General features: G+C 45.0%; 1 protein-coding gene across 1 annotated transcript in view; it reads left to right on the top strand.

Moving 5' to 3' along the window:
• MYO1F (myosin IF) overlaps positions 1-15,328 on the top strand; it is an 87,567-nt gene extending 72,239 nt beyond the window's left edge. Inside the window, exons 22-28 of the mRNA XM_087703089.1 lie at positions 2,809-2,954; positions 4,217-4,363; positions 7,384-7,532; positions 8,759-8,845; positions 11,172-11,385; positions 12,259-12,428; positions 14,709-15,328. Coding sequence (XP_087559215.1) covers positions 2,809-2,954; positions 4,217-4,363; positions 7,384-7,532; positions 8,759-8,845; positions 11,172-11,385; positions 12,259-12,428; positions 14,709-14,785 — 990 coding nt within the window. The 3' untranslated portion in view covers positions 14,786-15,328. The remainder of the gene's footprint in view (positions 1-2,808; positions 2,955-4,216; positions 4,364-7,383; positions 7,533-8,758; positions 8,846-11,171; positions 11,386-12,258; positions 12,429-14,708) is intronic.
• The last annotated feature ends 295 nt before the right edge of the window (positions 15,329-15,623 follow it).

Here is a 15,623-nt window from a genome sequence, read left to right as displayed (position 1 = left end):
TAAGGATATGTGTCAGGGCTGCCTCCAATCAGCAGTGGGTTTCACATTTTGTTACCATCGGTTTACCACGTACATGTATGCACACTTCACAGACGCATACGCCCCTTTTGCACATGCGCCCAACCTTCCATGCATGTGCTTTGCTCTTGCATGCCTTCTGTGCATGCGCCCAGCCTCCAAAACATGTCTAAATAGGAGGGCATAGAGCTGGGGCGGGGGTGGGCCATTAGTGGTCCTGAACTAATCTACTCTACATAATAAAGATAGGATTAGCCTTCTACAGAAACTCACTACATGGCATCAGGAACCCACAATTTCCGCTACAAGTTCAGGTGAACCGATTCGAACCGACTGAATACCACTTCTGCCCCCAATCAATCCCCAGGAAAAAAAAACTTAACTCTATAGAGTCAGAGAAAAGGTACTTTTACTAGGATAAATTGAAAATAACCCCAGAGCCCACCCACTCCCAGTAGCCAGGCAACCAATCATCGGCCAGGAAGATGTTTTGGGAACATCTCCAGGTGTACCGATCCTCCTTTGTGCATGCCTATCCCAGGACAGTTGGCCTTGAAGATGTGAAACAACCCATGGCTTCTCAGAAATTAATCTCACACCTCCTGCACACTTCCCCTCCCAAATACACATTGCTCCCCCCCCTTCTGTTTCCATGGCAGCTGGCAGCTGGCAGCAAACTTGAAGGAAAGGGAAGATAGTCAGGCTGGCTCACTTGAGTTCAAATGGTTATTATATTTTACGCTTCTATCAGTAATGAAGTTATCTTTTTTCCTATACTGGTAGTTCTCAGCTTATGAGCACAATTGAGCCTCAAATTTCCAATTAAGCAAGGCAGTTGTTAACTGAGTCCTGTCCCATTTTATGACCTTTTTTGCCATAGTCTTGTTGGGAGAAATGTCCTTCTGGGTTCAGCTCCAAGTGGGGGGGAAAAGACACTGGAAACATGGAGGCTGCTTGGAAAGATGGTTTAATGGTGGACAGGATCACATGGTTTGAGGTCCTAGGGAAAAAGGTGATCCCATGCTTCCAGATGTTGGGTGAAGAAGAAACGAGAGAAAAGAGAGCTTGCTGAGAGTTCCTGGGCTTTTTATACTCTCCGTTCGGGCCCCACCTCTCTGTTTCCTGTTCCTGTGTAAGAAATGTATTCTGATTGGTTGTCAGACTCCCATGGGCGGGGGTGTGTGTGTCTTAGCTAACTTTCTGGTTCTGTATCTTTTTGAGTCCCAAGCTTGATTGAGTTCCCTGATGCCATGTGGTGAGTTTCTGTCGAAGGCTAATCCTACCTTTATTATGTAGAATAGGCTAGCTCAGGACCCCTAATGGCCCATTAACAAAGGTGGGGGGGGCTATTAAGAGTGATTCTGTTTCCTGCCTAAAAACATGTTTCTCCATTTCTTATCCAGGGAAATATAACATTCTGTCTTTTCAATATTTCCTAGGATGTTTCATTCTTCTAGGAGAGGGGTGGGTGATAACCGCCTACAGTCGTTAAGTAAATCACTACAGTTATTAAGCGAATCATGCAGCCATGAAGGGAATCTGGCTTCCCCCTCTGACTTTGCTTGTCGGAAGCCAGATGGGAAAAGTTAGAAATGATGTTCACATGACCCCAGGAACAGTATAACCGTCATAAGTACATGCCAGTTGCCAAATGTCCAAATTTTGATCAAGTGACCATGGGGATGCTGCAACAGTTATAAATGTGAATTGACACAGGTCAATTTTTTAGTGCCATTGTGTCAGATCCTCTCCATTAGATAATTAGGAAAGAAGACCACGAGACTCCATGAGTAGAAATCAAGTGTACTTTTACTAATTATAAATGATTAAAGGCATAGCGAAGCGAAGTCTGATTATTTAGGCGCGAAAGCGATTGATATATAGAATAGCCCATTCCCCACCCCTTGGCATCACAGTTCCAGTCCAATCATAATTCTCCCAAGTGTCAGGTGTGAGATAACTTCAAAAGGCATCACGAAGATGGCATGTCGGTGCCGTTAGTCCTGGCGGGAATCTCCTACGCACACGTAGTCCAACAGGCAGCTGAACTCCAGAACCTTCCTCCAGCACAATGAGTAACCCCTCCCAAATACCATGCCCTCCCTCCCCATTTCATGGCAGTCGAAGCAACAGCAAAGCAGAGGCTGACACATTGTAACTTTGCAGTCACTAAATGAATTGGTTGTACGTTGAGGACTACCTCTACTTTCCTTTTGCCTTCTTGTCTATAACCCCTACCGTATTTTTCGGAGTATAAGACGCACCTTTTTCCCTCAAAAAAGAGGGTGAAAATCTGAGTGCGTCTTATATACTGAATACAGAATTTTCAGCCTCCCAAAATCCCACCCCCTTCACCAAAATGGACATGCATAGCCTCTGGGAGGCTTCCAAAGTGCTCCTGGGGGCTGGGGACGGCAGAAATGAGCGAAAAACGGGCCATTTTGTGCTCATTTTTGGGGCCCGCCAGCTTCCAGGAGCACTCTATAAGCTTTCTAAAGGCTATGCATGCCCTTTTTTATGACAAAAAACAGACCTGTTTTCACGAAAAACGGGCCGTTTTGGGGGAGGTCTGCAGAGTGCAAAATGGTGCGTCTTATACTCCGGTGCATCTTATACTCCAAAAAATATGGTAATTTTGCTCTTTCTCTGATTTCCCTTGAAACCGTTTTTTTTTTTTTTTTGGTTCTTTGTATTTTATATTTTTTTCTGAAATTCAGTAGTTAAAAAAAAACAAAATAATTTATTTGAGCAGATTGTAAGACTTCACCCTCTTATTTTTCCTCTTCGCAGCCCATCAAGCGGGACTTAATCTTAACCCCCAAACACCTGTATCTGATTGGCCGAGAGAAGGTGAAAAAGGGGCCTGAGAAAGGCCAGATCCGGGAGGTGCTGAAGAAGCAACTGGAGGTCCAAAAAGTCAACCGGGTGTCCCTCAGGTGAGCTGCGTTCCATCTTGTGAAAGGCAGCAAGGCCACAGCATCAAGTGGTTTCTGCTGGAGAAACCCCAGCAGGTGTGTATGGAAAGGCCATGGGGTTGAAATCCTGCATGTGGCACATGTGGAAAAGCTTCATGCATGTGCTCACAGCCACCATTTTGACTCTTAAAATGCCCCTATGGACATTCCTAGCCCCACCCCCATGCCATTCTTAATGTTGGAGGAACAGCTGCCCCATCCAACCATCCAGCCACTTCACCATCTCCCAAGCCAGTGCTTCTCAACCTTGACAGCTTGAACATGTGGGAACTTCAACTCCCAGAATTCCCCAGGCTGGGGAATTCTGGGACTTGAAATCCCCACATCTTCAAGCAGAAATTAACAGATTATCAGAGTTGGAAGGGACCTTGTAGGTCATCTAGTCCAAGCAGGGGATCCAGCCTACACTGTTTCTGACAAATAGCAGTCCAGTCTTCTTGGAAGCTTCCAGTGATGAAGGTCCCACAACTTCCAAAGGCAACTTCTGTTCCATTGGTTAATTGCTCTCACTGTCAAAACAAAATCCTCATTATTTCTAGATTTAATCTCTCCTTAGTCAGTTTCCATCCATTATTCCGTGTCTGGCCTTCAGGTGCCTTGGAAAATAGCTTGACCGTCTTCCACTCTGTGGCAGCCTCTTAAATATTGGAACACTATTTTTTAGCTTTTGAGCATGTCCACCACATGTCACTCTTGAATGGGGAAGTGCCACCTCCATCCAAGGTCAAAGTTGGGATTTCTTTCCTGTTGCAATTCTTCTCTTGATGCTTTCCCCGCTCATTGCAACATCTGCAGGCTCTACTGCTTCTTCCAGACTCGTAACAGCTGTGACACATAATTGGACCAGAGGACTAAAAAATCCTTCGTCTTAAGAGCTTGGGGAAAAGGGATTTTTGTAGTTACTGGTTGCTGCCGGTTCGGCCCAGATCAGCCAAACCGGTAGTAGCGGTGATGGGAGGCTCCGCCCATCCGCCCGGACGCTTCTGCGCATGGGCAGAAGTGTCGCGCCCAAGCGCGTGTGAGGCGCGCCCGAATCGGTAGTAACAAAATTGACAACCCACCACTGTTGCTGGATCCTTGCAAGCCAAACCACCCTAGCTGAGGTCCCTGTTTGGCACATTATTTGGGATTCCCGGGGGCTCCGAGGCATCTGTCCTTCTTTTCAGAGAACTGGCATCCCTTCCTTTTTAATTTTTTCCCCCTCCTGACTCTTTCCACCCCAGCACAAAACAGGATGATTTCTTCATCCTGCATGAAGCCGAGGCGGATACGCTCCTGGAATCCATCTTCAAGACAGAAGTCATTAGCCTGCTGTGCAAACGCTACGAAGAAGCCACCAGTGGGAAACTCCAGCTCCATTTTAGCGACACGTGAGCAGACCAAGAGGGTTGGCTTGGAAACCTAATTTATTATCTGCTGCTCAGAGCAAAAGCAGCTCCCTGCCTCGACAATGGGAAACAATTTAACCCCCCCCCCCGAGCTTCTCAGTCACTGCCGTTTCCCACAGCAACCGTCAGCCGGAAATGTGCTTGGTAGTCCCCACCCCCCCGCCCCGCTTTTTTTCCTGCCATTCTCTTAGCTATAGATTCATCAATCTTCAGCAGCAGTGGGTTTGTGGGCACACGCATGCACCCAGCCTCAAAAACATGCCTAAATAGGACGGCATAGAACCGGGGCAAGTGGGCAGGCCCACCTGCGGTTTCTGCTACAGGTTCGGTTGAGCCAGTTCGAACCGGCTGAATATACAATAATACAATAGCAGAATTAGAAGGAACCTTGGAGGTCTTCTAGTCCAGTGTTTCCCAACCTTGGCTACTTGAAGATGTCTGGACTTCAACTCCCAGAATTCCCCAGCCAGCGAATGCTGGCTGGGGAATTCTGGGAGTTGAAGTCCAGGCATCTTCAAGTTGCCAAGGTTGAGAAACACTGTATCTAGTCCAACCCCCTGCCTAGGCAGGAAACCTTCTACCATTTCAGACAAATGGCTATCCAACAACTTCTTAAAGACTTCCAGTATTGGGGCATTCACAACTTCTGGAGGCAACTTCTGTTCCACTGATTAATTGTTCTAACTATCAGGAAATATCACCTCTGTCCTTCAGGTTCTGCTAAAAACCATTGTATGTATAGTAATCTTGGCAACTGGATTGGAAGTCAGAAGCCCCCTGAGTGTCAGGCTCAAAACCAAGAATGGCGCGTGGTTATTCTTCCGAGCCGAGCTCTTTATTATTTTTATACCTACAGACAAAGTCTTGCCAGATGGCGGACTCCGCTCTCTGCTCCTACAATTTACTCTGTGACTTATTAGGGAGGGGCTGTCTTCACCCTCTTTCTCTCACACATACAGGTAGTCGTCAAGTTACAACCATTTGTTCCCTCAAAGTTGAAACGGCACTGAAAAAAGAGAGACATCTATGACCGTTTTTCATACTTACGCCCGTTGCAGCAACCCCATGGTCACATGTTCAAAATTTGGAGGCTTGGCAACGGGCATGTATTTATGACGGTTGCAGTGTCCCCAAAGTCATGTGATCTCTTTTATAGCCTTCTGACAAGCAAAGTCAATGGGGATGCCAGGTCCACCTCACAGCCATGTTACTAACTTGAGAACTGCAGTGATTCACTTAACAGCTGTGGCAAGAAAGGTCGTGAGTATTGCGTTAATATTGCACTATAACGTAGCATTCAATATAGTTACTGCCCTGGGATAGAAGCTGTTTTTCAGCCTATTTGTCCTTGTTTTTATCATCCTGTACCGTCTGCCAGATGGTAATAGTTCAAAAAAAAAAGTGCCCAGGATGAGATGGATCTTTGAGAAGGTTTTAAACTTTCTTAAGGCAGCGGGAGCTATAAAGCTCTTCCAAAGAGGGGAGAGGGCAACCCCAATGATCCTCTGGGCAATGACCTTAACCCTCTGGAGCGCTGGTCTATCTGCCCCTGTGCAATTGGCAAACCATACACAGGCGCAGTAAGTTAAAATACTCTCTATGGTGCAGCGGTAGAAGGTTAACAGCAGTGCTTCATTCAGTTGTTGTTTCCTGAGAAGTCTCAGGCAGTGTAATCTCTGCTATAATCTCTAAATTGTGACATGATCACAATTTAGCCCAAAATTTCCATTACTCAGCAAGACAGTTGTTAAGTGAGTTTTGCCTCACTTTACAACCTTTCCTGCCACGCTTCTTATGTGAATAACTGCAGCTCTTGAGTTAACATGGTTGTTAAGGGAATCTGCCTTCCCCCTCGACTTTGCTTACCAGAAGTTTGCAAAAGGTGACTCCGGGACACTGCGACCGTCGTAAATACATGCCAGTTGCCAAGCCTCCAAATTCTGATCATGTGCACACAAGGGATGCTGCAAGGGTCATAAGTGTGAAAAATGGTCGTTAGGGTGCAGTACTGCAGGCCACTTTAGCTGACTGTGATCTGCAGTTCAGCGGTTCAAATCTCACCGGCTCAAGGTCGACTCAGCCTTCCATCCTTCCGAGGTGGGTGAAATGAGGACCCGGACTGTGGAGGCAAGTTGCTGACTCAATTTGCTAAAAAAATTGTAAACCGCTTAGAGAGGGCTGAAAGCCCTATGAAGCGGTATACAAGGCTAATAAATAAATAAATAAATAAATAAATAAATAAATAAATAAATAAATAAGTCCCTTTTTTTCAATACTGTTGTAACTTCAAAAAGTCATTCAATGAATGGTTGTAAGTTGAAGACTATCTGTATATAAATAATGTTGACTGCTAATCACTTATGGCCCACTCATGCATACATTTGTGTAATCTCCTGTTAAAGCTGTGTTTTTTGGGCCCTCGCCATCTCCAGTGACAGTGGCTTAATTCTGATTTGCATAATTGAGTCATTCTTGAAGCGCGCCATGCCGCCTGGTCCATTTTGGCTCTCCTGGATGAAATCACCAAAGGCAGCTGAGTCAGCTCCCAAATATAGGATTAGAAGAATTTGAGTTTAGAAGTTGCCTCATCCCATGTTAAGACCTTGGCAAACCTTAAGTCAGGGATCAGCCACGCTCGGCTCTGGAGCCACATGTGGCTCTTTCAATCCTCTGCTGCGGCTTCCTGTCGCCAGTCGGCACCACAGTTTTGAGAGGAGCTTCTGGTTTAGGTGAAGGGGCATAGGGCGCGCCAGGAGGAGAATCTATGGTTTTCCGCTCAGCTCTACAATTGATTGGGCTTTCGGTTAGGACAGGAGGAGGAAAAAGGACGCCGCGCTAGGAGAAGATTCTAGCGAAACCGGACTTCCAGTTGGCTCCAGAATTGAATGGGGGCAGGGGGGGTGCTTCTGGTTAGGACCTTGGGGGCGCTTTGAGTGTTTAAGGTTGCCGACCCCTGCCTTAAGTGTTGTAACATAGAGTGTCTTCCTCTTTCTTCATTTCAGACTACAATTCCGTGTGAAGAAGGAAGGCTGGGGCGGAGGCGGCACCCGGACAGTGACTTTTACGAATGGTCCAGGCAACGTGGCTTTTCTCAAATCATCCGGAAAGAATCTTTGTGTCAGCATCGGGAGTGGGCTGCCTAAGAATTCCAGTAAGTGTCAGGTTTAGGGGTCTTGTCTGAGAGGCCAACAGGAGCGGCCAAGAAGGAACCCGGTCAGCGGAATCTTCCAGCATCAATAATGCCTTGGTTTAATGTCTCCTAGGTATCAAACTCAAGGCCCACAGGATGCTTAGATCTGGCCTGCAAGGCCGGCCTGGAGACAGCCAAGGACTGGCTCGCGGTGGCTCTGCCAGTGAAAATTGAGCTCGGGGCGGAGACATCCACACACACCCCTCTGAGCTCCGTTTCGCTGGCAGAGGGTTGCAGTAGGCCGTCGTGGCTGAAAACGGGGCACGGGGAGCCACGCACAGACCTCCCGAGCTCCATTTTCGCTGGGCTATCGAAACTAAAAAGAAAAGAAAAGGAGCATGCCAGAAGGGACAAGGAAAGGAGGAAGGGAAAGAGGAAAGACAAAAGAAAAAGAAGGAGAGATGGGAAGAGAGCAAGGAAGGAAAAATAAGGAGAGGGGAAGGAAGAAGAAAGGAGAAGGAAGAGGGAAGGAAAAAGAAGAAAAAAGAGAGGGAGGGAGAAAGGAAGGAAGGAGATTGTAATGAGGGAGGGTCTCAAGGAAGTCCTGCCTTAGTACTTGGCCACCACAGGTGCCCCCGACATGAGTCCCATGTCATGCCTACCATGGCTACGCCCACCATGGCCACGCCCACTCCTGGCCACACCACACCCCCAGGCCTCCGAGGTCACACACAACCCTGATTCGTTGTGTGTGATAAGCATACCCAGGGTCACGTGATCAGAAAGTTTACACTTGGCAAACGGCATGTTGTGGTGACAGTTGAAGCGCCCCCGAGATCACATGATCATCACTTGCGACCATCCTAGCCAGCTTGCAACAAACACACAAAGACAGTGGTTATAATAGCATGATTTACTTAACAGTTGCAGGGATTCCCTTAACAACCATGGCAGAAAAGATCATTAAATTGAGCGTGGCTCACTTCACCACCACCTTGCTCAGCAACAGAAATCCTGGTGCCGGTTGTGGCTGTAAATCCAGGACTATCTGTATCCTTAAAGTACTTGAAAAACATTTTTCACTCTTGGCCTCAAATCACTGGTTGCTCATAGAGAAAACTGTGCTTCTGCAGAGGCGGTATTGTTGGGGACCCTCAAAGGTTAGCCCCAGTTTAAAGAATGCCCTCGGAGAACTTCCATCTTCAACCCTTTCGTCCTTCATGTTTTTTTTTCTTCTCATCCTATAGAGCCAACCCGGAAAGAAATCCAGCAAAGCAGAGGGCGTCCTCCCAAGCACTCAGCGCCATCCCGAGCTGCTGCGCCACTTCCAAGAGGTAGGAAGACTGTGCTCAACTTAGAATAGAATAGAATAGAATAGAATAGCGTAGAATAGAATAGAATAGAATAGAATAGAATAGAATAGAATAGAATAGAATAGCAGAGTTGAAAGGTACCTTGAAGGTCTTCTAGTCCAACCCCCTGCGTAGGCAGGGAATCCTATACCGTTTCAGAGAAATGGTCATCCAACACCTTCTTAAAGACTTCCAGTGTTGGGGCATTCACAACTTCTGGAGGCAAGCTGTTCCACTGATTGATTGTTCTAACTGTCAGGAAATTTCTCCTCAATTCTAAGTTGCTTCTCTCCTTGATTAGTTTCCACCCTTTGCTTCTTGTCCTGCCCTCAGGTGCCTTGGAGAATTGTTTGACTCCCTCTTCTTTGTGGCAACCCCTGAGATATTGGAAGACTGCTATCATGTCTCCCCTAGTCCTTCTTTGCATTAAACTAGACATACCCAGTTCCTGCAACCGTTCATCGTATGTTTTAGCCTCCAGTCCCCTAATCCTCTTTGTTGCTCTTTATCTGCACTCTTTCTAGAGTCTCATCTTTTTTACATCGTAGCGACCAAAACTGGATGCCGTATTCCAAGTGTGGCCTTACCAAGGCATTATAAAGTGGTATTAACACTTCACGTGATCTTGATTCTATCCCTCTGTTTATGCAGCCTAGAACTTCTAAGACTATTGTGAGAGAGTTACACAGGAGACAAGTAAGGAGAACATTTGAGAGACTAGCTGAGGGATGAATGGAAATGTGGTTTAGCCAGGAATAGAAAATCTGCAGCCAAACCTCCCAGCCTGTTTGCAGTGACCCCTGGAGTACCCGACATGACATCACTAATATGCAGAAACAAATCACTGACTTAGAGTAATAGGCTTCCTTTTTTATTGTTGAACATAAATAAAAAAATCGGTGTTTGAAGCTATTGCCAAATGCCAGGAAAATCAGGAGACAGTTCAAATAGGTATCAAGATATATTGAAAGCTTAAGCTCTCTACAAGAATCTGAACTACTAACAGCCAAGGGGAAATTAGCAGGAGATAAGAGTAAAAGGAATTCAAGATGGGCTGGATTTAGATTTCTTGTGGGCACAAAGGGATTCATGACTGATGACATGTTTGACTCCTCCCTCAGTCTCAGCCTGGACATCTCCTACAGCTATTATTAAAGTAGGAAAACAAGCAGACCAGAAGCTAAAACATTCAGTCCTGGTCTTCTTGATGTCATGGCTATACTCTCAGCCCCCCCTCAGAACTGGAAGTGTGGTGGAGGTCTATACACAACTGAATTTACTTTATTTGTGTGGGGGGGAGGGGAGTGTTCACCCTTTATCCTAAATCTTAGCAAACAGCTGGAGATAGAGGAATGCAGAGAGTATTGATGGAGGGATATAAAATATGTACCAGTACCATCAAGATATAATACAATTGTCCTCAATTTACAACCAGCTGTTTGGCAACCAAAGTTATGATAGATTACCTCTCAAAAGATACTTACAACCTGGTGCTGATATTCTGACATCTGTCCCAACGCAATCACATGTGCATTTTGGATACTTGGCAACTGGCCAGCTGGCATTTATGCCTGTTTGCGGTGTGCTGTGGCCTCTATGGTTTTTTAAAATTTATATAAAGAATGGTATCATCTTCTAGGTCTCTGCATCAGAGAGAAGCATGCAGATTTTTAAATGTGTGGACTTCAACTCCCCAAATCCTCTTTTTGAATTCTGGAAATTCAAATTAAAGTTACCAAATTTGAGAAACACTGATTTAAAAAGTTTAGCAGCTAAAATTCACCCAACATGGTGAACTATATACTTTCATAATTTTAAGCCTGCATAGTCTTAGGCTCTCTTAAGAATTTGAGGGACCTCTAAAACTTTTAAGAATTAACACCCCTATAAAAGGACATTTCCCAAAACATATCCCAGATCTCCTACAGAGTCTAGCAATAGCAATAGCAATAGCAATAGCAATAGCAATAGCAATAGCAGTAGACTTATATACTGCTTCATAGGCCTTTCAGGCCTCTCTAAGCGGTTTACAGAGAGTCAGCATATTGCCCCCAACAATCTGGGTCCTCATTTTACCCACCTCGGAAGGATGGAAGGCTGAGTCAACCCTGAGCCAGTGAGATTTGAACCGCTGAACTGCTGATCTAGCATAGCAGTAGCCTGCAGTGCTGCATTTAACCACTGCGCCACCTTGGCTCTAAATGAGGGATAAGGGTCTAAATGAGGGATAAGGGGCGGCTTATCTGCCGAACAACTAATAGGTGAAAAGCAGATGGTTTAATAAGACTGCTGTTTGGACCCCTTCTAGGAGGAAATCAATCAGTTATCTGCAGGAATGGAGCTGCTCAACTTCCTTACAACACCAGGCAACAGGAGATGACCTACTGCAGCCCCCAAATGCCTGGATCAGGTCCCCCCGCCACAGCACTTCCGAGACAAAATATGGCACGGCGGCCAAAGGCCAGGGTACCCCCAGATCAAAACATGGAGTTCCTCAGTGTCCCCGACCAGGGCATGGCTGGGTACGTACTACTTTGTTTCTTTTTTTAAAAAAGCTAAAGATTTCCACTGTCCAGTGGTGTCCAACTTTAGAGGGCGGTTGCTCGTCTCCGTTTCCTCGGATTGGGACAACTCGCCATGGGCAACTTACTGTGGGACAGCTTGCGATGAGACAGTGTAACAGTATACTTAATTATTTAAAGTAAATTAATTTTTTTTTTCATTTTTGCCATTCACATTTTATTTTGCCCTGGAGAATACTTGGTGCTCTCTGAGCTTGGTATTTGCTTGCAGATGCTTTATTACCCAATTAGATGATCCCATCAGTGTATTGATTTCAGAATATTTATGAACTGGCAGAGACATGGTAACAAGGTCAGCCAATGAATAAGGCTTAGTAACATGGTCAGCCAATGGGAGCTGAAACCGTTTGGAGTCTGGGTGTGACTTTGCTCTGAATTGAAGCTAAAAGAAACTTATTCTCTGTATAGCCTGCCTGTGTTTGAACTTGCTTACAATCTCTCCTCTCTATCACGTTGGAAGAATCTGCTGTTTGTATTGTACATTTATCCATGTGTTATTTATGTATATAAAGAGGTTGATGAATCCTGCTGAATCAGTTCTCTGTCTGTGCTTTCTGAATTTTATTTTTGCCACAAACTCTGACAACTGATGATATTAGCAAGTCAGGTGATTAAATGTTTGCAAGCAAACAACCGAACTCAGAGAGCATCAAGGACTCCAAAAAGCCTTAAAATAGTCACACAGCTGTGGTTGTTGCATCTGAACCCCAAAATGTTTGTGATCCACCTTGCTGGTCTGAGACAGAGCAATACACCAACTAAGCTTGGATGAGATGTTGGGTAACTTGTTCGCTTTTCTTTCCAACATCTCAGGACACAAAGGAAAAGAAGCATTAGCCAAAGGCCACCTCCTGCTGCAGGAAGACCCAAACCACAACCCAAAATTTCCGGACCACGTTGTCGGGCTTTGTACCGGTATGTTAGCCAGGATGTGGACGAACTGAGTTTCAACGTGGGCGACATCATAGATCTCTTGATGGAAGGTAAGGGGACTTCGCTCTGGCCCAGTTGTCGTACCTCACCAATTGTTTTATTATGAGCAGGGAAATGGAAATCCCCACACTTGTGGCTGGGAAATATCGTAAGTGGGAATCCAGGACTTTCTGTTCTGATATATACATGCCTTTAAGCTTAACATGGGAGTGGTTTAAGGTGCGAGTAGTTGCAAAGTTAGTGGGGCGCGATGGGTCAGCGGTTAAAGATGCTCAATTTGTCAGCTGGAAATCAGACAGCCCAGATTCAAGACCCAAGCACCGTGCGACGGGGTGAGCGCCCATTACTTACCTCAGCTCCTACCACTCTAGCAGTTCAAAAGCATGCAAATGCAAGTAGATAAATAGGTACCACTTTGGTGGGAAGATAACAGTGCTCTGTGCACCTCGGTGTATAGTCATGCTGGCCACGTGACCACGGAAGTGTCTTTGGACAACGCTGGTTCCCTTGGCTTAGAAACAGACATGAACATCATCCCCTAGAATCAGACACAACTGGACAGGGGGAACTTTTACCGTTTATTTGAAAATTTAGTGGGGTGAATATGTCTGCATAGATTTATGGAGGGATAAAAATTCTGCAGAGACACAACATTCTTTCTATCTGGGTTACATAGAGAAACATTTTAAGTACAGGTACTTCTTGATTTATAGGGATGCGATGTCTCAATGGCTAAGACGCTGAGCTTGTCGATCAGAAAGGTCAGCAGTTTGGTGATTTAAATTCTTAGGTGGGAAGGTAACAGCGTTCCATGCGCCTTTGGCATTTAGTCATGCTGGCCACATGACCATAGAGACGTCTTCGGACAGTGCTGGCTCATCGGCTTTGAAACGGAGATGAGCACTGCCCATTAGAGTCGGGAACGACTAGCACATATGTACAAGGGGAACCTTAACTTTATCTTAGTTCTTGATTTACAACCAAACTGAGGCCAGAGTTTCTGTTGTTAAGCAACACATTTGTGAAATTAGTTGTTCATTTTATGACATTTTTGCCACAGTTGTTAAATAAATCACTGCAGTTATTAAGTGAATCCCATGGTTGCTAAGCAAATCCAACTTCCCCCATTGTCTTTGCTTGTCAGAAGCCAGTTGGGAAGGTTGCAGATCAGTGGTGAGATTCAAATTTTTTTACTACCGGTTCTGTGGGTGTGGCTTGGTGGGCGTGGCAAGGGAAGGTTACTGCAAAAATCCCCATTCCTTCCCGATCAGCTGGGACTCAGGCGGCAGAGAATAGATGGGGGCGGGGCCAGCCAGAGGTGGTATTTACCAGTTCTCCAAACTACTCAAAATTTCCGCTACTGGTTCTCCAGAACTGGTCAGAACCTGATAAATACCACCTCTGTTGCAGATGGTGATCACATGATTACAGGCTGCTGCAATTATCGTAAATACAGGTAGTCCCCAATTTACAACAGTTCATTTAGTGACTGTTCAAAGTAACAACGGCGCTGAAAAAAAGTGACTTATGACGATTTTTCACACTGATGACCATTGCATCATCCCCACAGTCACGTTATTTACATTCGGATGCTTTGACAATTGGTTCATATTTATGACGGTCACAGTGACTCTCTGGGTCATGGGAATCCCCTTTTGAGAACTTCTGACAAACAAAGTCAATGGGGAAGCCAGATTCACTTAATAACTATTAACAACTGCAGTGCTCCACTTAACGAATATGGCAAGAAAATTTGTAAACAAACAGCAAATTTCTTACTTGGCAATATAAATTTTGGGCTCAATTGTGGTCATAGGTCAAGGACTGCTATACATGCTGGTTGCCAAGCCACCAAAGTTTGAGCATGTGACCCTGGGGATGCTACATCAGCTGTGAGTGTGAGGATGTTATAAGTCACTTTTCTCAGTTCCATTATAACCTGTATAAAAGTTTCCTCCCAAATGCTGAAATTCATAGCACCAGATGCTTTTAAAGAACCCGACATTTCTTTTCAAGAACTCAAGTCTTCCACAGATGCTCAACTTCAAAAAATGGCAAAAGCAATTAGGCTTATATACCGCTTCAGTGCTTTTAAAGCCCTCTCTGAGTGGTTTACAGAGTCAGCCTATTGCCCCAACAATCTGGGTCCTCATTTCACCCACTTCGGAAGGATGGAAGGCTGAGTCAATCTTGAGCCTGGTGGGATTCGAACTGCCAAATAGCAGCCAGCCAGCAGTCAGCAGAAGTAGCCTGCAATACTGCACTCTAACCACACTGCACCACCGTGGCTCTTCTACTCTAAATGTAGCTTTTTGTTTTCGTTTTTATAGATAGCTCTGGATGGTGGAAGGGTCGTCTCCATGGCCGAGAAGGACTTTTTCCTGGGAATTACGTAGCGAAGATCTGAACAGAAATAGCAATCTGAAACAGGAAGTAAGAGGCAAGATAGGAACGAGTAAATGAGCCATTTCATGGAAGCAAGTCGGGATAAGCACCAAGAAACTCTTACCTGGGTGTTTCTAAATGGCTTTTTTCAAAACAGCAACCTTGTTGTTTAAGAACCTCAGTGAAGAGAGTAGACCAGGTACCTTTCTTGTATGATCTTTATAAGGTGCTCAGATGCTATTTAAGAAAAGCGTTGAGGATGTAGAAGTATTTTAAATAATTAGCCGAGAACTGAACGCAGGTGGGAGGTACTGCTTGCTGGGTCTGGACAGCTGATGCAATCTTGTTGGGGGCATTACAGATCATTAAAATGCCAAATTTTAAAACACAAGGATTCCACTTGTCTCCTTTGGTTTCTCAATATGGCACTTAACTAAATGTTACAGCTTTTGTTTATTACGATGGCTGATAAAGTCAGCTTCATGAAGGGGCATCCAGACGAATTGAATTAATTTGGCATACTGTCGCTGATAGGAGAGGTATTAAACTGAAGCAATTCTATTAAATGCTTTTCTTCGTTTCCATTATTTCATCCCATAAGTTCAATGTCCTTTAAAAAAAAAAAATTGCCTCGTGGGAGAATAAATTCAAGAAGTAAAAAGTGTCACACACACACACACACACACACACACACAGAGTCCACCCCATTTTAACGGCAATCAATACCTAACTCAGGAAACAAACCTGTTTGCAAACAAAAAACTAAAAACCCTTAATGAAATCAGTAACTTGGAGGAAATACAAAAAAAGCCCTATGAATGGCGGTCATACCTCATTCTACTTCAAGAGACGCATCAAAA

The sequence above is a fragment of the Thamnophis sirtalis genome, unplaced genomic scaffold, assembly GCF_051295495.1.
Source record: "Thamnophis sirtalis isolate CommonGarterSnake01/CBP01778 unplaced genomic scaffold, rThaSir2_p1.2 scaffold_1, whole genome shotgun sequence".
NCBI lineage: Eukaryota > Metazoa > Chordata > Lepidosauria > Squamata > Natricidae > Thamnophis > Thamnophis sirtalis.
Note: the sequence above shows the minus strand (reverse complement) of the source record. Positions and strands in the feature narration are given on the sequence as shown.